Source organism: Psammomys obesus, unplaced genomic scaffold, assembly GCF_907164565.1.
Source record: "Psammomys obesus unplaced genomic scaffold, mPsaObe1.curated_primary_1811, whole genome shotgun sequence".
Lineage (NCBI taxonomy): Eukaryota > Metazoa > Chordata > Mammalia > Rodentia > Muridae > Psammomys > Psammomys obesus.
In genome coordinates, this window is record NW_026585797.1 from 7663118 (window position 1) to 7686327 (window position 23210).

At 39.7% G+C, this 23210-nt stretch overlaps 1 protein-coding gene across 3 annotated transcripts in view; it reads left to right on the plus strand.

Annotated features, from left to right (window-relative positions):
- Rngtt (RNA guanylyltransferase and 5'-phosphatase) overlaps positions 1–23210 on the plus strand; it is a 205511-nt gene that overhangs the window by 86336 nt on the left and 95965 nt on the right. For all 3 annotated transcript variants that reach the window (XM_055599433.1, XM_055599434.1, XM_055599435.1), the window contains exon 13: positions 13285–13385. In XM_055599433.1, coding sequence (XP_055455408.1) covers positions 13285–13385 — 101 coding nt within the window. The remainder of the gene's footprint in view (positions 1–13284; positions 13386–23210) is intronic.

The following is a 23210-nucleotide window of genomic DNA, read 5'->3' on the forward strand; positions in this document are numbered from 1 at the left end:
TCTATCTATCTATCTATCTATCTATCTATCTATCTATCTATCTATCTCTCTGTCTATCTATCTGTCTGTCTTTCTATCCATCCTTATGTGATCCATGAAGACAAGAAATTATTATGAATGTTCTAAGAATCATGTGATTTGATAGCACTCAGCACCATAGTTGGTTGGAAAAATACACATTATATGATATTTATTAGAAATTATTATAGTGTTTGTTATTCCATATAAAGATCACAGAATAGAAGAGATAAAGGAGACTATAGGAAATAAAGGAAGACTAGATTGGGGCCTGGCTGTTGGCTTCAGAAGCTTGACCGTAGTCTGTGAGCTAATGACCAGCTGCGGTGAGGACCAGTTACATGTGACAGGCTCTGGTGGCTGTAGGGATAGCAGCTGGGTTATCACAGCAGTGAGGGAAATCGCGGGGTCACTGATGCGTGCAGAAGTGATAGAGACTCAAGAGTGGCCTGTATACAAAGTCTAACCTAAGTAGGTAGGAGGTTTGTATTCATCAAGATGGGATGGGTTAGCTCTTTGTTTAAGCAAACGAGTGATTTCATTTTAGACTTAAAACCTTAGGATGCTGCCTGGATTTGAAGGATACTGGGTCGGCTTTGATCTATTCATATTTATAAAGGAGCATCTAGGTTTCTTTGAGAGTAATTAGGATTAGAAATGAAGATTTGGGGGTAAGTTTGTGGTTATGTTTGGAGTCTTTTAGGCGTTGCTTATGGTGAAAACCAGTTAAAAACAAAACAAAAGGAAAGAATGGATATGTGAAGAACGTATTCATTTAAAACCAAAGGGAATAACAGCAAGTGGTCAGATGGTGGGTGAAGACAGTGGCATGTGGAAAGCCTGAAAGGCAGTGTTTTCCAAACATGGCTGTTAACATTTTGTAACTGGAGATTGTAGAGGAATGCATAACTTTGGTCTAGATACCCTATTACAGGCAAGCAAAATGCTATTGATGTTTTTTTTTTAATTTTTTTTTATTGATTACAGTTTATTCACTTTGTATGCCAGCTATATCTGCTCTCTCCCTCACCCCCTCCCAATCCCACCCTCTCTCAACTCCTCCCATGGCCCTGTCCAAGTCTCCTGATAGGGGAGGTCCTCTCCTTCCCTCTGATCCTAGCCTGTCCTGTCTCATCAGAACTGTCTGCATCGTCTTCCTCTGTAGCCTGGTAACCCCCCTCTCCCCCCCCAGGGGGAGTATTGCTGTATTTTTAAAAATGAGAGTGAAGCCTACACTTTAAATGTCCTTAACATTACTAGGTTGGGAGAGCCAAAGGGGAATTAAGCATATTACTTTCTTTACAGTTACTGGCACTGGTTTTGTTTACGTTCTCTTGGCCCTGTGGTCCTGGACAGTGTAGGGTCTGTAGCGCTGTCTCTGGCTTGTGCCACTAGATGGCAGTAGCGCACCTTCCTCGCTCCACTGTTTTCCAGCACTGCTACTTCTCCAGGGGCCACCTCTAGTTAAAAAACTACTGCTTTACAGGAATCTGTCTGGTTTTGAGACATTTTTGCTTTATGTCTACACTAAACTGCACTTTGAACAGAGGCTCTGCTATGTATTAGTAAACATTTCCCTCTTATATTCTATTATTTCTAACATTTATGTTAATTGCATTGTTGCTTCTTTAAAGATCATGGGTATCTCAGGTTATATTGGGGTTGTATCCAGGCACAGTATTTCTCCCGCTTTTCTTTTTTAAACAGCCCACTTGTTAAAATCAGTTTTATTCATAGACCAAGTAACATATTTATCAGTTAACTAGAGCGTTGATAAAGATTTTAGTCTTGAGTGCATGCTGAGTTCAGTATAATTAACATACATCACTCATTACTGTACACTAGAATTACACACACACACACTTCAGCAAGATTTTGTATTTCAAACATGGTAAGTCATGTTTATATTTAAAAGCCTTAACCCTTACATAAAATATCTTGGCCCTTATTACTTTGGAGATGATGAAAAAAAGAACTTTTTATCTGTATTGTTGTTGTTGTTGGTTTTATTATTATTATTTTTGCTAACACCATGAAAACAAACAAACATGACTAAGTGATGTTTCTAAGTATGCTTTTCTTGGCCAGGGCTGTGTATGGATTCAGGAAGGCTAGGCAAAGGCATTGTGAAATACAGGGTCTTGCTGCCTTACTTTTCAGCTTGTTCTTTTCTGCAGACTCTCCTTCCTTAACTCTCTTTGTCTCTTCATGGCCCATTTTGAGAGATTTCTGTAAAATAGCTTTAATAGCAAAAATAATTAATTTTTTATTATAGGCTTTTTCACCGATGAGAAACCCTATACAAAGCAAGTGTAAAGAGATTTATTTCCAATCCCCATGAAGTGTGTGTATCACCTAAGTGAGTCTGCTGTGGCAAATGTGGGGATGAAATGTCTACTACCTCATTGAAGCAGTATATATTTGACTTTGAATTTATCCACTTTTAGTCAAACGACCTGGGGAAACAATCTATATTATGAACTTTTAAAAATTATTACGTATTTTACATTTAAAAATTTTTATTTTGTATGTCTGAAAAATCCTTTCGATTTTTCCTACTAGATCACTTTACTTTCTTTCCTCTTTCTGCATTTACCCTCTTCCCCTCCCTAAGGAGTATTCCTTTCCCCATTTTCCTGTTCAGATTGCTTATGCGGTGCTGTTCCCTCTCTGTTGCTCTCCAGTGCCCCTATCTTTGCAATGGTTCCGTTTTATTTTCCTGGGTTTTGTAGTTACTACAGGCTGTGTGCTTGTATTTGATGATTTGTAGCCAGCAGCCTCCAATAAGAAGATGTTTGACATCTTTTTGTTCTATATTTTTTTTAGTTCCATCTATGGACCTGCAAAGTTCATGATTTCAGTTTTCCTTCCAGCTGCAACAGTGTTGCATAGTGTATGTATACACATACACACACCACATTATAATTATCTGTTGTTTTGGGGCATTCAGGTGGGTTCTGTTTCCTAACTATTGTGAGTAGAGAAGCAGTGGCCATGGCTGAGCAGGTTATCTGTGGAGTGTAATGTTCCTTTGGGAGGATGCTGGCAGATTCATTTTAGCTTCGTGAGAATTCTCACACTGATTCCATACTTATATTCTTGATTTAGTTTCTGGATAATGATGTGTGTTAGGGAATATAACTTAATTGTTTTGCATGTGGAAATCTTTCTGTCTTCGCAGTTCTTTTTCCTCCTGTATACCCTTTGTTTTACTTGACTGAAGCATCTCTTTTACATACCAGGATCTCTTTTATATACTCAGTGTGTGAAAACAGTAGTTAAAAGAATTCATGAATGGTCCTTATTTTTTTGTGGTTGTTTTTCTTTTGTTGTAAGACTAGCTTTCAGGGGGCATTGGCCTTGAACTCCTGATTCTAAGGCCTCTACTTTCCAAGTACTGGAATTACAGGAATGCACCACTACATTCATCTTCTAGTGTCATTTTTGCATGTGGAATTAATGGTTAACTCTGATACTAACATAGAAGTGGAAAAATAAAAGTTTAGTGCAGCGCCTTTCTGCTTGAGTTTTAAAGGCCTGCTTATTTATGTGCAGGTGCTTTGTTGGCCTGCCTGTAACATGTACTTTGTGTGCCCTGTGGATGGTTACACCTCACCATGCAGACACTGGGAGCTGAGCTGGGTCCTCTGCAAGAAAAGTGCTCTCAACCGCTGAACGATTTTCTAGCTCCTGTCATTCTTTTTATCTAGCATACAAGATAGGCTTGTCATGCCTGTAGTCATGGTACCAATCTCTGTTTGCATCTTTCCTGATATCCTCATGTGGTGGTTTGAATAAGAGTGGGCCTCATACACTCTGTGTTTGAATGCTCGGTCCCCAGTTGGTGGAACTATTTTTAGCAAGGATTAGGAGGGGTGTCCTTTTGCTGTAGGAAGTGTATTACAGGGGTGGGGGAGAGGCTTGAGGTTTCAAAAGACTGTCATTCCTAGTGTACTTTCTGCCTACTGTTTGTCCTTTGAGATGTGAGCCCTTAGTTGTTCCAGCTGAAAGCCTTTGGTGTTCCATCACGGACTCTAACCCTTAGGAATTGTAAGTTCAATAAAACACTTTCTTTTAATTAGCTGCTTTCATTTGGGTTGTGTGTGTGTATGTTTTATCAAAGCAATAGAGAAATAACTAAAAGACCTCTCCTGTCCCCACCCACTTTCCACTGTTCCTTTCCTCCTGTCAAGTAGTCTTCCTTCTGCTGTTATATGTATGTGTTTGTGTGTGAAGTCAAATCTAGATTCCACATTTGAGAGCATGGGGCATTTATTTTCTCTCATTACTCTCTTGCTCTCTCTTTCCTCATATTCAAGTTTGGGACCTATTCATTTCCCCACATAGACACCCCCCCTTTCGTGTGTGTGCGTGCGCGCGTGCGCGCGCTGTATATGGAAGAAAACACAGTATTTGGTTTTCTGAGTCAGGGTTAAAATTTTAAAATTTCATTTCATTTATTATGTGCATATATGGTGTGTGTGTGTGTGTGTGTGTGTGTGTGTGTGTGTGTGTGAGAGAGAGAGAGAGAGAGAGAGAGAGAGAGAGAGAGAGAGAAAGAGCTCAAGGGAGAATGGGAGGGCGTGCAGGGGTTGGGGGAGAACATACCGCAGTGTATGTGTGGAGGTCAGAGGATTAGGATTAGGAGGTCACTGCCAAGCAGCGTTTCAGAGCAGATGCTGAGACTCATAACCAAACCTTCGGCAGAAGGGGAGTTAGTATGACGGGTTGAGGATAGGAGCCCCACAAGGACCAAATATATCTGGGCACAGGGTTTTTTTCTGAGACTGTTTCTCCAACCGAAGACCAAGTATGGATATAACCTAGAACCTTTGCTCGGACGAAGCTCGTGGTAGCTCAATAACCAATTGGTTTCCCATGGTGAGGGGAACAGGGACTATCTCTGACAGGAACTCAATGGGGCTCTTTGACTCCCCACCCCCCAAGGGAGGAGCAGTCCTGCTAGGCCACTGAGGTGGACTTTGCAGCCAGCCCTGAAGATACCTGATAGAACAGGGCCAGCCAGATGGAGGGGGAGGAGGTCCTCCCCAATCCATGGACTTGGAAAGTGGTGGGGAGAGGCTGAGGGAGGGAGGGTGGGATTGGGAGGGAATAAGGGAGCGGGATACAGCTGGGATACAGAGTTAGTAAAATGTAACTAATAATAATAAACAATAAAAAAATTCATGGTTGTGATAAAGGAAATGTTTTAAGTTTTTGTCTTCTGTTCACATTTGAATTACAAGTTTTGTTTTTATTTTGTTTTTTTCTCTTTCTAGTGTAGTGAACTTAGAGGACTGATGGACATCACCATTGCCAGGGTCCTTTGAGCAGAGCTTCAGGGAAGGTTAGGGAGTGAGACCAATGACTCCTGTTCACTTTTGCTTTTATTGTTAAGTTTCTAGTGATAACAAAGTGAAAATAGATGAGAAAAAGAAATTCACTTTATATGAAAATAAAATACATATACATTTGTTTCAAAAAAAAAAAAAGAGAGAGAAGGATTAGGAGGTCAGAGGATTAGGATTTGGGATCAGGGGTTCCAGGATTTGACACAGGTCTGAAGGCTTGTTCAGAAAGTACTTTTGTCTGCCAAATCATCTCATTACCCAGCACTATTTCTTGAAGAGAGTATTCTTTCTCCATTTAATGTAGTTAGTGCCACTGTGAAATGTCAATCAGGTAATTACACATAGGACTTATTTTTGTACTCTTAACGCTATCCCATTTTCCTATATGTCTGTCATGTATGATTTGTATGTAGCTTTGTAGTATTTAAAATGAAATGGCTTTGGATAGAAGGAGTTGGTAGAAGATTTGCCCAGCATGACTAAAGCCCTGGGTTTGAATGGGCTTGGTGTTTTGCATGCCTGTGATTCTAGTACTTAGTAGGTGGAACCAAGAGGATCAGTAGTGTAGCAGTTCAGTGTCATTCTTGGTAACAGAGTGAGATTGAGTCTTGTTTAGAATATGTCTTCTAATTTTTGTTTGATATGTTTCTTTCCCTTCTCCAAGATTATTTTGGCTCTGGAGTCTCTTGAAATTTCACATGAAATTTAAGGTGGGCTGTGCTGTTTCTCTGAAAAGACTGCTGATTGAGATTACATTGATCCTGTAGATTACTCTAAGTAGTTCTTCCTCCTGTAACCCAGGGTAGCCTCCATCTTACCATAGCTGGGAAAACCTTCAGCTTCTGGTCCTCTAGCCTCTAAGCCCGGGGTTGCAGGCTTGTTGCCATGATGGTAAAGGAAGCCAAGGCTTCAGGTATATGGGGAAGCACTCTACTAGCCAAGCTACATTTTATTTTTGTGTTTTCTGTTAGGTATGGCATCTAGGTAGTTATTGATGATATAGAGAAACAAAACAATTTCCAAGGATATTGTTGAGAATTAATCTAATAATTGTTCACTGAAATAGAACATTGCTAAGATTCATTGAAAAAAAACTTGAAAAGTGTAGAGGCAGTGCTTATGAACTAGATTCTGTTCTTTAGTAGGATAGAATTCATGTGCACCATTGCAGCAGATGAAGAGGTAATAGATCTGGAACAACCGTTGTGTTGATAACGGTGCCTTAGCAAGCCAGTGAGGAAGGCAAGCTCTTACACATGATTTCGGACTAATAGGGCACTCATCTGCCAAGCAGTGAACCTAGTTTTTTTTTGTAAAATGTTTGTTTTATTATTATGGTATATGCATAATGAGTGTGAGGGTGTGGCCCATGTGCAGGAGCCAGAGGACAAGCTTTGTGAAGTTGGTTCTTTCCTGCCATCTTGTGCATCTTCTGGAGAATAAAACAGGTTGCTCTAGGTACTTTTTTTTTTAAGCGCTATTTTATTTGGGGTTCCTTAAACCTCTACCTCCATTCCAATCCCCTAGCCCTAGCTAGGATTGAAAGAATGTTAGAAGGGAAAGGGGAATGTAGACCTCTTTAGACTTAGTTCTGACTGGTAAGGGTCATCTGGTTCTTTGGAAAAATACCAATCTCAGTCATCAAGAGTCCAGCAGTCCAGCAGAACCAGCAGCCTTCTTTCTCTGTCTGTCTTCTTGAAGCCTTCTTTCTCTTTATCTGTCTCCTCAAATCCCTCACCCTATCTTTCTCTGGGCTGTCTTATTTATACTCTCTCCCAGTCCCCAGAATTCTATCTGCAGCTGGCGAAGACCACACTCCTCTCTGAGCCTGCACAAGGCTGTTGCCAGCCACCAAAGATCACGCTCCGCATGAGGCAATTATCAGCTGTGGACAGACTAAAGCAGTCCCATATCCCACACTTAAAAATATATTTGTTGTGGATATAAACATGTTTTGTTTTGGTCCCAGGTATGGGATGTGGGACTGATTCAGATGGTCCACAACAGCAGACTATTTGTTTTGTGTGGGCTCTGAGAGAAGCTCTTTGCCAGCTGCAGATAGTTTAAATCTGAGGTCTCTGGAGAGAGAATAAATGACAGAGCCCAGAAAGAACAGTGCTGCTCCTGCTGCTTCTTCCTTGCTGCTCCTGGTTGCTGTTGTGAGACAGGAAGTTGGAGATCTCCTGGGAAGAGGATTGGACTGGCTCCAAAGAACCTGATGACCCTAACCATCAGGAAGCAGCTAAGAAAGAACTGCATCCCCTCTTCCCATTAACCCTTTCTTCTTCTGCTTGGTGCTGGGGTTTTGGAAGGGATTGGGGTAGAGTAGGGAGAAAAAGATAAAAAATGTAAATAAAAGATGTTTTTTTTTAAGTATGTCAACACGTATTTCTATAACATAACTGGGTCTTTAAAGAAACCAAAACTTCCACTACAGGTTGCCAGGCCTGCATGGCAAGTGAGAGTTCACCTGTGAGAGATTGCCCTGGTCCCTTGGTCTTTCTTCTGTCTCACCATAGATATGAAGAAATAAGAAATGGATCATCTACCTAAAAATAACTATGAAATCTAGTGACTTTAGGAAAATATTTCTTCAAGGAGTAAACTCCACAAATTATATAATTTATAAGTGGGTGTTTTTATACTTTTGTGAGCCTAACCTTTAATATCTCTCTAGCCCTAAAAGTGGTAATTTTGACCTAATTAAAACAAAAAGTTTGATCAGCAAAGTAAATTGTAAAGGCCAGTCCAGATGGCACAGGCCTGTCATCTCAGGTACTCTGGAGACTGAGACAGGAGTATTGAAAACTAAGGCCAGTTTGGGCAATTTAGTAGGATTCTCATCGCAAAATGAAAAGTAAACAAACGGTTCGGGAAGGGGAGGTAGCTCCTTGTTGGAGTTAGCATCTGAGAAGTCCTGTGTTTAAAAATCTCCAGTATCCTAAAAATAAATGAAGGGAAAAATAAAAAGAAAGGAAGGAAGGTAAATTACAAAAATGCGCAGGAAGTATGCATGTTAGTACGTTTCTGTGATCTTAGCACTGGGTGGAGGGGGTATAGGAGTGAGGCAAAGAGTATGGTTATCAAGTCAAGGTGAACTTTAGCTGCGTAATGAGTCTCACACTAGCCCTGTCTCACTGCCTACCACCACTCCCTCCACACCCCCCACCAAAAAAAAAAAAAAAAAAAAAAGAAAATGGTGCCTTGTAGTTTGAGCTTTTGGGAGGTGGGGGCAGGCTCAAGGGTTCAAGACCATCCACAATCACATGGTGCATTTTGAGGCCATATTGACCTTCATGAAACCCCTTCTAAAAACAGTAACAACTGACTGGATGTAGTGGCACACGCTAGTAATTCTAGCACTAAGAAGGCAGAAGTAAGGGGAAGTTCTTTTGGCTTGATGGCCAGCCAGTGCAGCAGACTCAGCGTCAGTGAGAAGAAGGTAGAGCCATTAAGGAAGACACACCAGACATTGACCTCTGGTTTCCACACACATGTGTCATGTGCATGCATACAAAACTCAAACCCAAACACCAAAAGTGAAACAAAGCAAAAACAATAATGAGTAGACTATTTGAACATTTGGCAAAGAAGGCATTCAGAGTTGAGCTACATAAATGAAGAAGTTACTATATTGAGAGGTAGGGAGTTGGAGACCAGTCTGGAATACTTAAGACCTTTTCTTAAAAAAACAAACAAAAAAAAAATCATTGCTTACCGTTATACATTGTAGCTTTCCCCTTAGGAAAGCTTAATGAGAGACAATTTTTTTTTAATTTATTATAGTAATTTCTTTAAGTTAAAGCAAGATTAGATTGAATAATTGATGTATTTTCTTGAGCTTTCATAAACAAGAGTTTGTCATTTTGATATGGAAGGCAAAAAATCATTAACAAGCAGATAGATTGATAACTCCCCTATTAATGGAAGATAAAAAAAATTAAGTTAAAAAAGAAGTAGCAGGCCATCCATCCGTCAGTCAAGGTGGTTCAGGGTAAAGATTAAGGTGATGAGGCTGGTGACCTGCATTTGATTCCATGCTGTGAGGAGAGAACTACTCCTGTGAATGAAGAAAGCAAGGACATGAGAAGGTTTCTATTGTAGGTATGAGGTCCGAGCACAGGCAAAGACAATCTGCAAGACTCCAGACTGAACTGGGCCATGAGAGGAGAGGGGTGGGGGAGAACAGGAGGGGAAGAGTAGGGAGAGGACTACTAAGAGAGGGGCAAGTGACCCAGGGCCCATGCAGGAACCAAGCAGGCACATAGCCAAAATGGCTGAGGTTATGTAGGGATCAGAGGCTGGAGGAGTGGGGTTGAAGCTCAGTGGCTGGAGATTGTGCCAGCTAGGATGACTCTGTAACAGGTATTGGCTAATGTCTGCTTTGATATGTTCAACAGGCACCTCTGGCACAGAGCCCCTTCTCTCTTTTGTTAACATGAAGGAGAATGACTCCTTTTAGTACATAGGAACTATCTTAAGTACCCAAGGGAATGCTGGCTTTTGTCTAAATGCCAGTCTTTGGGAAAAGGAATTTCTTGAGACAATATTCTATCATTTTTGTTGATGATAGGGAGTGACGTAGTCTCTTCTATAACTACCTCCCACTGAAATTTCGGTAGCATTGTCTAGGGGCAGGATGGCTGGAATGATGACCAAAGAATGGGGGGAGAGGAGTGCAGGCTGTTTTAGCTTGCTGAACAGGTTCTTTTTGGCCACTTGGAATCTGGGAAATCAAGGATGCTTTGGAGCAGTCTAGAATGCAGATTCCAGGGAACACCTGGGGCTGGTGCATTTTTGGCAGTTTTAGAGCAGTCTGCAGTTGATTGGAAATCTGTTGGGACAAGTACAGACTAGGGACAGAAGGTAAAGTTAAAGAGCTCAGGGGAAAGTTTTTTGTATTGGGTGTACATTTGAAACTTCCAGGCCCGTGGTCCTGATAGTTGGGGGAGTGAGGTCTCAAAAGTAGAGGAATGGAGAAACTTAGACTGTTGATTGACAGGAGTACTCAATCTTTATTGAGTCTCTTTGACCTGGGAGAGGTGGATCCAAGTCAACTCGCTAAAGCTTACAAAGAGATGAAGGTTTTAGACATAAACTATTTGTAATCTGTATTGAAATTCACATAATAGAAAAAAGCAGTAGAGTTATAGTTACAGAATTATAGTTATAGAGTTATAGCAGTTGAGTTATAGTAAAAGTGATTATGGGTTGAGGGCTGGATATATATATATATAATTTTTTTTTTTCAGAGAGACATATATATCTGTCCAATAGAGGACAGATTTGTTTTTAGCATAAATAAGAAGCTCATCTTGTCTCAACTTAAAGGACAACCAAAGGAAAAAAATTTGAGCTTGTTGACTATGATAACAGTAGCAGTACTTTACCTGGGCTGTATTGATCAGAACTCTAGTGATTATTGTTACAACTCTGAACTCTTAAAGTCTTAGTAGAATAATAGCACAGAGAAGTAGAGAATTCAAACATTCTTATATACTTTAAATCACTTATTTAGACCTTTACCATTTGCATTTATACATCTTAAAACACTTTTTAGACTATTGAACTAACATAAACTCTAAACCTTTTTTAAAACCATGAAGCACATGTGGTTGATTACTGAGAGTAGTTATTGCAAAACAAGTTTCTTTAAATAAAAGAATAGTAAAAAGTTGCTTTGAGATCTGTTTTCTGAATTTATCTCTCTTAAGAGTGAAGTCTGCCAGCAAGGTAAACTTTGGTTTCTTAGGATTCCTAGTAGCTCTAGAAAACATGCCTGATTTGGAATGAAGTAACAGTCTCATAGAGGGCCCCCGTGCCCTGATATATTTTGTCCTTGTGGAGCTCCTGTCCTCTCCCGGTCATACTAATTCCCCCTTCTTTCATATGATATTCTGCACTCTGCCTAAGGTTTGGTTTTGAGTCTCCGCATCTGCTTTGATACACTGCTAGGTAGAATCTTTCAGAGGCCCTCTGCGGTAGGCTCCTGTCCCTGTTACTTGTTTTCTCCTACTTCCCCTGTCCATCCCATTTGTCTTTCTAAATGAGGATTGATCATCTTACTCTGGGTCCTCTTTCTTGTTTATCTTCTTTAAGTGTACATATTTTAGTATGTTTATCCTATCTTATAGGGCTATATAAGTGAGTATATACCGTGTGTGTCTTTCTGCTCTGGGATACCCACATGTATGGGTTTTTAAACTATAATTCTTTTGTTATAAGCTTTAAACTAGATTTTATTACAGATTTTAAATCATACCCATACTTACAAACCCTGAGATAGTTTATAGCATATTTTTAGGATTTTTTTTTTTTGAGCAGAGAGCAAAGAAATCATAGAGATAAAAGATATTTAAGAGTGGAGAATAGAAAAACCTTAGAGATAAGATACCCTTTGGTAGCGTAGAGGAGAGCAAACAGACAGAAGAGATTTGGGGTCATTTGTGCAGCAGCAGTAGTTGTTGCTGTATGAGAGAATTTGGAAATCTAGTGGGTTGAACTTTGGTCATTGATCTGTATCGAGGACAAACTTTTTGTAGTAGCAGTAAGTCTCTCAATTCGTGGAGGAAGTTGAGTCCAAGGAGAAAAGGAGAATGGGTCACAAAGTGTGACCCCACAGGAGGGAGGATTCCTTTAAGCTCCCAGAGGGACGTGAAAGGCAGTGCAGCAGGCAGACAGGGTTAGAGAAGCTGCAGGGTTGTAGACAGCCCCAGGAAGGAGCTGAGAACACAGGCCCAGGGGGGTAAATGTCAGTGGAGACAAGAATTTCAATCCAGGGTATACCCAAGGGAAAGGAGAGACTTGTCAGAGAGATGTCCCAAATCTTAGGGGCGAGGCATCCTTTTTCAGGTGACAGTGGGCTCTGTAGGGCAAGAGCAGCTTTCTGGCATCCTGGTGTGGCTTTGTAATAATAGTTGACAAAGCAGGTGCCTCTGGAGTGACAGGTATCCAGTAGAGGAAGAGAGTTGAAAAACTGAAGAGGCAGAGCAGCTAGCTCTTATGGGGACTAGAGGGTTTGGGAAAAGGAAGGGTTCTGATAGAGGGAGAAATGTGCCTGCCTGAAATCCCAGCACGTGGGAGGCAGAGGCAGCCCAATCTCTGTGAGTTCAAGGACAGCCAGGACTACTCAGAGAAACCCAGAAACAAACAAAGAAGCAAACAAAAAAGATATGCTCATATGAAGGGCATAGAGAGATGCCTCAGGCAGGCATAGCAAGCTGTAAGAACCAGAGAGGAAAGGTGAATGGTTAGTATACGTGGAGGGAAGAAGCAGCTGAAATGCTGGGCTCTAGATGTGCTGGGTAGCAGAAGTCAGCGGAAACAATGATCCATGCATATCTTCAAAGTCAGCAGCTTGGTGTGAAGGACTCACTTATGTCCCTTCTGTGGTATCAGCACCAGATAAATAAATCGAATGAAGACATGTCTGCACCTAGCATGGTGGACTAAGTTTGTTGTAGGTGTTAGGGAGAACCCAGTCAGCAGCATCTGAACCAGGCCACGAGCCAGGGTGGCGTGTGGGTAGTGAGAGGAGGAAAGAGGAGAGAGGAAGGTGAAGAGCCCAGAAGCCAGCCAAGAGGCCAAGATCCCACATAGCCAAAATGATTGGCTTATATAGGGGAGAGAAGCTGAGGGATGGGGAGTCCTGAGGAAATGCTGGTCTAAATGTCAGACTTTGGGAAAAAGAGTTTCTTGAACATAACATCTGAGAGTTGTGTCTGACCACAACACATAGGTCTTGGCATGTATGTGTGTGTGTGTGTGTGTGTGTGTGTGTATATATCAAAAATTTAAAAACCAAAATGAAATTAAAAAGTAACAATTTTTCTTAATAAAAAGTAATGGTATGTTTGATGAATTGAACCCTAAAATTTAACTTCTTACTAATTGCTTTTATTTTACTTCACTTTAGAAATACAAACCTGGTCGATGTGATGACATTTTGAAATGGAAACCTCCCAGTCTAAATTCTGTGGATTTTCGACTTAAGATAACAAGAATGGGAGGAGAAGGGTAAGTGCGCACATCAGGCCCCAGTGGGGATGTTGTTTAGTTTGTGAAGTCTGGTCTTGCCTTGAAGCTCCAGCTATTATTGAACTCAAGATCTTACTGCCTCCCAAGTATTGGAATTATGAGCCTGTGTCAACACATGTAGTTATCTTCATGAGGTTTGCCTCTACACCCCTGTCAGATTCACATGCAATCATATTGCATATAAAGCTGCACTGTGTGTAGGCTAGTTTATATTACTAAAAAAAGGAAATAAAATAGTCTATATTTTCCAGATGTAGCTCATTTTCACATATCTGTTATTTTTCTTTTGTACATCCCTAAGATATTTGACAAAGGTTTTTACAATTTTTAAATACTTTTCAGTATAAAATCTGGATGTTACAAAAAAAAAATCTTATCCATTTAATTTTGCATATGAGGTCATTAGTTTTATAGTCACAGATACTGAATCAGTGGGGTTTTTCCTTTGAAGGGCATTTGTCTGTACTTTATTAGGGGAAGTTTTTAGTTGTTGACCTGGAGTTTTCATAATATTTATTAATTTTTTCATTTACTGCCCATTCCCTTAAGACTGTTGACTGCTTTGTAAAGGATACTTTAGTGTGAATATGTTTATTGTATTTTCAAAGTCTTGTTTTTTTCTCTGTGTCTCACAATTTTAAGAACTTCTTATCAAAGCAGATACAACAACATAAGGAAACGTTTAATGAAGTAAAAATAAAGAGGAAGTAAATAGGAGCCGACAGCAGAGGGACAACATTTGCAGTGCACGCCATTGAAACTTGCTTTGTCTGTCAGAGGTGCAGCGCGTGCACCTTTGTAGATAGTGGGTAGGAAGGGTTATTGCTTGTAGAAGTCCAGACTCAAGGATTAAACCTCAGTCTTTTAAGAGAATATATACACTCAAAAAGGGATGGTGTGCAGTCTAGTGAATCTTAAGAAAGGTGGCTGGTTAATAATGCACATTAATGCTACTTTTAAAAACTAAAGTGTTTAATATTTTACATTTTGTGACTTATTTGCTATTGGACTTAATAGCAAGAATTAGTTAAAGAATAATAGTCTTTGGCTTCTAAGTTCATATTCAAGTTTCCTTGTCTGATACTACTCTACGGACAGGTGATTTATTTATTGCATGTGTGTGTGTGTGTGTGTGTGTGTGTGTGTGTGTCTCTGTGTGTGTCCAATTTCCAGAGGAGAACTTGTAGACATCAATTGTCTCCTTCAAGCATGTGTGTCTATGGGTTCATCTAGTCTTAGTGGCAAGAAGCTGCTGAGCTGTCTAACTCGCCCCATAACGGGGATTTGAGACTGTAGGGACAGATGTATGTACAAACACCTGCATGATGGGAGGCTGTTGATGAAAGTAACTTCCTTTGTCTAAATGTTTGGTAGATATTGATCCAGGGTTATTTTTTGTGATGGAATGTCTGGTGTGTTAACATTGTGTCTTGCCAGTTAGCTGTGGAGGCTATAGTCCAGTAGGCAAGAACAGAGACTTCTGGAAGATGGCCCACTTCTGAAACAGTGCCTAATAGAGATTATTCTGGTGGGGCCAACTTTTCCAAAAACAGACATGTTTGCTTTTCTTTTCTTTTTTGAGAGAGTTCTTCTCTTTGGCTGGCCTGGCCTAGAACTAATGGAGATCCTGTCTCAGTCTCTTTAGTGTTAGGAGTTTAGATGTGAACCAACAAACCTGGTCTTGGAAAGTAAGATTCTTTGTATTTTTTAAGATGTACTCATTTTTATCTTATGTGTATGTGTACCACATGCATGCTTGATGACTGAGGAAGTCAAAAGAGGCCATTGAATCTTCTGTAACTGGAGTCACAGGTACTTGTGAGCTGCCATAGGAATGTTCGGAACCGAGTTGGGTCTTGCAGGAGCAGCAGGTGTTAACTGCTGAGTCAACTCTAAAACACACTGGCAAATAAGATTTCAAACAGAAAGTAAGAATTGTTAAATGGCTTCATTGCTAATCTTCCCTTTTTCTCTAATACTGTATTTGTAATGTTTGGTTAGTGAATGTTGGCTCTTGTGTCTAGCTTTGAAGAATCTTGAGTTTTGGTTTTTTATAGGTCATAGGTAGGATAATCATACTTAGAAGCCCCCTGAGGAGACACAGAGTGCCCATCTCTCTAAGTTGCAACAATTAGATGTAGTTCAATGTAACTGAATGCTTTCTTTCATGTTTTTGTTTAAAATTTTCCTTTTAAAAATATATACTTTTTAAAAACAAGTATATTATGTATTAAACATTGAAATGTCACTGTTTAATGTGACTTTTTATGTATTTAAGGTACATAGTTTATTTAAAATAGGTATCAATTAAAAATAATAATACGAACAGTTACGTGGTAACTGTTACAGGGCATATGCTTGTTAGCTAGGGTGTTTTTTTCCATGTAAAGAATGTTACGTTATATATATTTTAACTGCGTAAGTGAGGCTCTGTCTAATACTCCACAGCAGCTCAGTTGCTACAGATATGCCTGTTTGGAAGTTAGAGAATAACTTTGTCCAGGGAGTGGAGGCAGTACAGACAATCTAGATTTGGTTGTCAGTTTCCACGTGGTGACTTAACAGACTACAGAAACTACAGTTAACAGAAACTACAGTTTTAGGGGATCCTAGTACCCTTTTTTGACCTCTGCAGGCTCCTGTATACACGTGGCACACAGGCATGCACCCAGTCTCTCACACACAATAAATATTTATCAAGTGGCTGTGTCTAAAATGTAAGGAGCAGAACACGTACAAGTGAGGCATAACTATTAAAATAGCATGAGATAATTTCATGTCTTTTTAAAACTGATTCCAAATATTTCTTGGGAATTTAAAATGTAATGGTGTATTTTGAATAGTATAATACCAATTCTTAAAAATATCTGCAGTGAGTTATTTTAAGTGAGATTTTTAGGTTTTCTTGGTATGACTTTGAGTTTCGTTTAGGTGGTATAATACAGTAATAGTAGTTCCTGTTAGGTTCAAATTCACTATGAAGAGAAAAATCTATTCTGGTATTTATTACTCTTCTGATAGCAACTAAAAATCTGAACTTGATTTTCCAACTCTTTGAGCTATAATAATCTAATCACTTCATCAGGGCCAAAAATAAATTTCATGTATTTTAACAATTTAAGTATTAAGTTTTATAAACATAGCTTTTAAAAATTGTTTTGAAAATATTGTCTTAAGTATTTATAGCCAGAATCTATAGTTACTATTCAAACCATGAGTCACCCAGGTGAGTCTCCACTTTGGAAATTGTAAACTCTTGCATACAGTATTATTGACTTACAATGAAGGGTGTAGATTTATTGTATTGCACAGTAGTTAAGAACTCATATTTGAGAACCGCACTGCTTGGGTTGAAATAGTTTTTCTATGGCTCCGTGGCTATAGCTTCAGCACAGTACTTTTCTTCTGTGCCTCTGATTCTTCATCAGTGTCTCAGTTCTTCTCTATTGCTGAGATAAAACACTGTGACCTAGGCAACTTTTGAAAGAAGATGTTTAACTTGGGGCTGATGGTTTTAGAGGGCTACCTAAGAGTCTATGACCATCATGGTGGGAATCATGAGAGCAATCAGGCAGGCATGGCACTAACACAGTAGCTGAGAGCTCTCATCTGGAGGAGAAGGAGGAGGGAGGGAGAAGAGGGAGAAGAAAGAGGATGAGAAGGAAGGAGGAAGGTGTTGTATAAGGTCATTAATATTTACTCTTGATTTATCTTTTAATCAGCAGTTATTCCTATACAGCTGTATAACTAAATCACCACACAGAGACTAAGATTTCTTTAATTAACCTAGAGCACGATGCTGGGCAATAGTTACTCCATCCTAAACCTCCAAGCCCGCATAGTTTCCTACCATTCAGATTTCACCCATTATACTTGCTTTTAGTCATATCTCAGGTCTAGTTCATTTCTCCACATGGTTCTAAGACCTCTCCTGCAGATTCTCTATCTCTCCTCTCTCTGCTCCTTCCTCTTCCCACTCTGGACCAGGGTATCCCACCCTATCCTCTCCATTGCTCAGCAGTGTGGCTGGTTGTTTTAATTGATAATTTAGAGGAACAAATGGTGGCATGTTTACACAAACTTGAGACAGGTGATGCTTTAGCATCACAATGCAATGTCCGGATTGAAACCAGATAGTGGGGGAGAGAAATCAGCATTTGAATGAACAAGGGTAAATTGTATACATTCCAAAAGAACATTATACCAACAGGAAGGAGAAGGAGGAAGAGAGGAGGAGCAGGAAAGGAGGAGGAAGGAGAAGGAGGAGAGAAACAGTAGGGGAAGGAGGAAGACAGCATAGGCTTTTGAAAACTCACTTCTACACCCATCTCCACCCCTGTGACATTTCCTCCAACAAGTCACCACCTCATAATCCTTCACAAATAGTTCCATCAACTGGGGACCAAGTAGTCAAACATGAGCCTATATTCTCAATCAAACCACCACAATAGGTAAACTGGTCCCACAGGATTTTTATAAGGAATAAATCCCTAAAATATTTAGAACAGACCTAGGTAGATAGATACATTTAGGTATTTGCTACTGCTTCTCTTTGTTTTTGTTGTTTGTTTTTGAGACAGGGTTTCTTTGTGTGGCTCTGGTTGTCCTGAAACTAGCTCTGTAGATCAGACTGGCCTCAAACTCTTAATGCTTTTCTTGTTTCCATGTAAATGAATTTAAAAGAGTATATTTTTTTTCCTTGCCTCTCCTGTAGAATTACCTATTATTTGACATACTATGTAAATCAGCTTTCTCTATGAACCATTTCCTGTTTATGCTTGTTAATTTTCTCTTTTTAAATGCATGTAACTGTAAGTTGCTGAAAGAAACTATATTTGTCACGTTTCTTTTGCTGTGATTAAGATATGACCAGAAGCAACTTAAGGCAGAAAGTTTATTCTGGCTTATGGTTCCAATCCATGTGGCAGGTGTGGTATGGCTGCAGGTGGTTGGAGCAGGAAGCTGTGTCTTTACATTTTTTTTTTCTTGGCATTCCAGGAAATGGGGAAGTGGGGCAAAGCCTGTCTCCCATGAGTAATCTTCCAGCAAGGCTCCTCTTCCTGAAAGTTCCACAGCCTCCCCAGACAGTGTCACCACTTGGGGACCAAGTGTTCAAATACATCAGCCCATTGAAACATTCTTTTCATTCAGACCACTGCAGAGACCATTGTTTTTGGAAAAAAAAAAATTTTTTTTAAAGACAGTAATAAGTGATGATGAGAATGTAAAATGAAAGCCTTCATGTATTGAGGTTGACATTGTCAATTGGTGCAGCTGCTTTGGCAGAGAGTTTGGTAGTTCCTCAAGAGTGCTACGTTTGGACTTAACCAAAATGACCCAGCTGTTCTTTTCTCAGGCATGTACCAAACAGAAATAAAAACTGTATCTATACAAATTATTAAACTTAAATTTTATTGGCAACATTATTCATAAAGGTCAAAGGGTCCAAATAATGCCAACTGATGAGAAGATTGACTTGCAAATGAAACAGCAGTTCTCTAGAACATGCTGGTACAGTGCGTTGTTACATATAGAGCAAAGGGTCTCTGGACCCTGAAATTCCTCTTGTAGGAGTTTAGTAAAATAGTTTATGTACAACATTTGGACTGGTGCCTGTTAAGTAATAAATCCATCTTTTCCTTAAGAAAGGATTATTCTTGGGTTATGCAGTAGCTGAGAGCAGGAGAGCTGTATGCTGCGGATGTATGCTGTGGCCATTGGTCATGCCAGGTTAGGGCAGACACCTAATGGTACTTCAGGTTGATAGAGACCCAAGCATTTGGTAACTTACAATTTTATAAAAGGTTGCAGAGGCTGTGTTGCCTTGCCTTACTAATGGTAGCCTCTGTATGTGATTGAAGTGTGATAATTCATGGTCATTCTATACCTTTGATGATGGTACTGTTCTTTACAGTTCCCTTGGGGAAGGTAAGTTATAGGACTTTTGTTTGGCCTTTCCTAGAAAGGTGACTCTTACTCTTAGGGTCAGAGAGCCAATGTCAAAATTCTAGTTGCCAAGTATTTCTTTTCATTATGTAGCCAATAATTGAGAAACAAGTACAGATGCTGTTTGTGGAAATGCTACTTCCGTGTAGGTTTGTTTTGGTTTATTTTTCACTTGATAGATGAAAACACAAAAATTTTGACATATGACTAATTGGGCTCCATATAATGTTTCAGTAATGTATATATTGTATAATGCTTCAATAGGGTAAGCATTTCTGTATTGTGAAAACTTACAGAAGCCTGATTTCTAACCTTTTAAATATATAGGTCATTATTGCTCTCTGCGGTCAAACCCTTTTTATTGTATCACATGTAATTCTTCTTTCCACGTAATTATGACTTAGAATCCATTACTGGTCTCTGCATCTTTCTTTTCCCTCTCCTCTTCCCTTTTCCTCTTCTTTCTTGAGTCACAAACTAGTTTATTACCAGATCACTCTAAGTTCTCTGTTTAGTTAGGAGAATAGTGTTTCATCTTTGTCCATTAGTATCTGGTAAAAGTGAGTATCTGGCAGTTTCTGAGTGATCTGTGTTTTTTTTTTTTTTTTTTTTTTTTTTGTGTGTGTGTGTGTGTTTATATGTATCTGTCTGTCTATAACCAGTTACTAGTAAATCTAGTCAATGCTGTCAGTCTGAAAATAGTTGTAAAATAGGATTTACAGGAAGGGTGCTACATTTTTAAAGTCCGTATAGTAAATATTTTAAGGCTTAGTCTATACATTTCTCTGTTTTAACTGTACCTTTCTGCCATTGTACTGCAGAATTTAACATGGACTAAGTCTGTCATCAGGGACATGGCAGTGGTTTCAATGAGGCTTTATTTTTCAAAGATAGGTTTCAGGCCAGATGCAGTCTGTCACTATAGCTTGCCGTCTGCAGTTTAGACTGAATAGTTGTGGCAGTGTTGTAGGGTTGTTCTTCGAGAGAAATCTGCCCTCTTTTTATCAAGGGGCCCAGGTATGTTTCTTATTAGAAACATTAGAAGATAAGAAACAGCTGAGCACAGTGGCACATGGCTTGGGGAGGCAGAGGCAGGCGGATCTCTGGTCTGCAAAGCGAGTCAACAAAACAAAGTAACAACAACAACAAAAAGAAGATAAGAAAGAAGGGCTTAGTAGTCCTCAAAATGCTTTACTTCCTGTGTAAGAATGTCCTCTGTGCTGGGTGTGGTGGTACCCACTGTTAATCCCAGCACCCAGGAAACAGAAGCAGGCAGATCTCTGGGAGTTCAAGGCCAGCCAGGTCTAAATAGCAACTTCCAGGACAGCTAGGGCTATGTAGAGACCCTGTTTTAACCCTCTCCCCAAAGTGTCCTCAATGACTGTTGTAATTTTTTTCTTTTACTTAGAGTTACTTAAAAATAGTGATTTATTTTGCTTTTTATGCTTATTTGTACTAGTGTTAATGTCTTAGGTAAAAGCATTGTGTTGGTAGCATAATCAGAATATTTACAAATGTCCTTGTATCTGAAAGAATTGAGTCAGCAAGAATATAGCTAATGATAAACTACGTAGGGCAAAGCTTTATTTTGCTGTGTTCCTTTATCTCCTTTGTTTTGAAATGAATGCTCAACAATTTTATTTTTATTATACTTCAAGGAAGTGGAACTTGAAGATTATAATTCCATACGTGTATTAGAAAGAATGCTTAGTGACTGCAGTGACTGCCATGTAATGTGTGTGTGTACATGTATATAGTATATAATATGCCTTGATCATATGTAACCCAGGTTTTTCTTTCTACACTTTCTGAATCCTTCCAATTCCAATACTTCTCTCAGTCCTTCCTTCTAATTCTCTCCCTCCTCCTTTTTTTGCTTTTAAATTTTCTTTTATAACTCATTGAGTTCAGTTAGCATTGGACACACTGTAGAAGAAAATGATTTCCTATCCACCAGCAACCATCCATTACCAGCTAGACTTTGAGCCTACTCAGATCCCCTTCTATTCCTCTTGGAAAGTTGACTGATGCCAGTCTTTAACAAGTAACCATAACTGCAGTGAATTCATGACAGCAAATACATTGTGTGTGTGTGTGTGTGTGTGTGTGTGTGTGTGTGTGTGTGTGTTTTTTAAAGAACCTATTTCACAGCACTCTTCCCTGTCCTCCACCTCATAACATTCTTTATACCCCTCTTCTATGTTCTCTGAGTCATGAGTTGTTAAAATTTTTCTATTTAGGACTGAACATTCCAACACTCGCTTATTCTCGGCCCTTTGAGCAGTTGAGCTTGGCACTTACTGCAGAAAGACTGAGAGGAAACATTAATTTCTGTGCATTAACATGAATATTTATAAGGCACTTTGAGTACATGTCCCTTTATCAATAGTACTAGGTTCTACCCTAGGGCTTATGACTTCTAAGTCATGAGCCTTTGACTAGGTTTACAGTACTGTACATAGATTCCTTCTTGTGGACTAGGCCTCAGATCCAGTCAGAAATCAGTTGACCTTCATGTTCTTGTACCACCAGTTGACACATCTTGCCAGGCAGGTTGAAATTGTAACATTTAGCATTCTGTAGTGGATTGTGTATCCAGTCACTGTAACCCTTTACACCAAGGTAAGAAGGCTTCTTCCTGGAGTAATTGATAATGGGCTGGGGAGGTCCCTATTTGGGATAAATAATAAGTTGGAAGAATTTTTTTGTATGTGGTTTCTTGGCATGTAATTCATACCATGCAAAGGAGAATAGTCCAATTTGGGCCCTATATGGTTCTGAATTGCTGTACAAGTAATTTCAGGTTGTGTAGTCCTTGCCATGCAAACAGAGCCCATGTGAGTCAGTCACACAAATTAGGGCAGTCCTTTACTGACCAAAGGGTTGGGTCCTGATATGGGGTTCCATTTCTGTGGTGTCAGGTTGCAGCATTCTAATGTTGGAAGTTTGGGATCCTAGGCTCAAGAAAATTTCTTAGTGCAAACCAGATCCAGTTGTCTCTTGTGGATGGCTTTTCTGCTGCAAACCCTAGCACTAGAGAGGTAGAGGCAGGAGGCTCAGAAGTTAAAGGCCAACCTGTGCTACATGAGATTATAACAGACATTCTAGCTCAAGAAACAGAATTCTAGTATTACTTTTATCAGGAAATAGTTTATTATACTGGCTGGTAAGATTAATGTCCAAGAGCTAGAACTTTAAACCACTTAGTACAGAATGAGAAGGGAGAGAGCAATCAGAGAGAAACAGTCAGTTCCTATGTCCAAAACAATGGGTGGTGGTTGTTGGGAGGTGGTCATTGCTGACCATACAACCTTAAATGCTGTAAATAGATATTGACTAGTCTGTGAGGCTGTTTTCTTTCTCTTACCCTTTAGGGCCTTCCTCATACCTCTACCACATTTTACAGTGAAAAAACAACAAAACAAAAAAAAAAAAAAAAAAAACCAAACCAAAACAAAAAAGCACTCAGTAATTTGGTCCAGGGCTTCAGTATGGGAATATGAGTCATTACAAGCTAGAGACATCCCTTCTTCCTATCTTTTTACCTAGCACTTCCTGTGATTTTCCTGCAATATACTTTTTTCCTATTTTTTAATATTAGTTACAGTTTATTAACTTTGTATCTCAGCTCTATCCCGCTCCCTTATTCCCTCCCAACCCCACCCTTCCTCCCTCATCTCCTCCCTGCCCTTTTTCAAGTCCACTGATAGGGGAGAACCTCCTCCCCTTTCATCTGACCCTGGTTTATCAGGTGTCTTCAGGACTGGCTGCAAAGTCCTCTTCTGTGGCCTAGCAGGGCTGCGTGTCCCTGGTGTGTGTGTGTGTGTGTGTGTGTGTGTGTGTGTGTGTGTGTGTGTG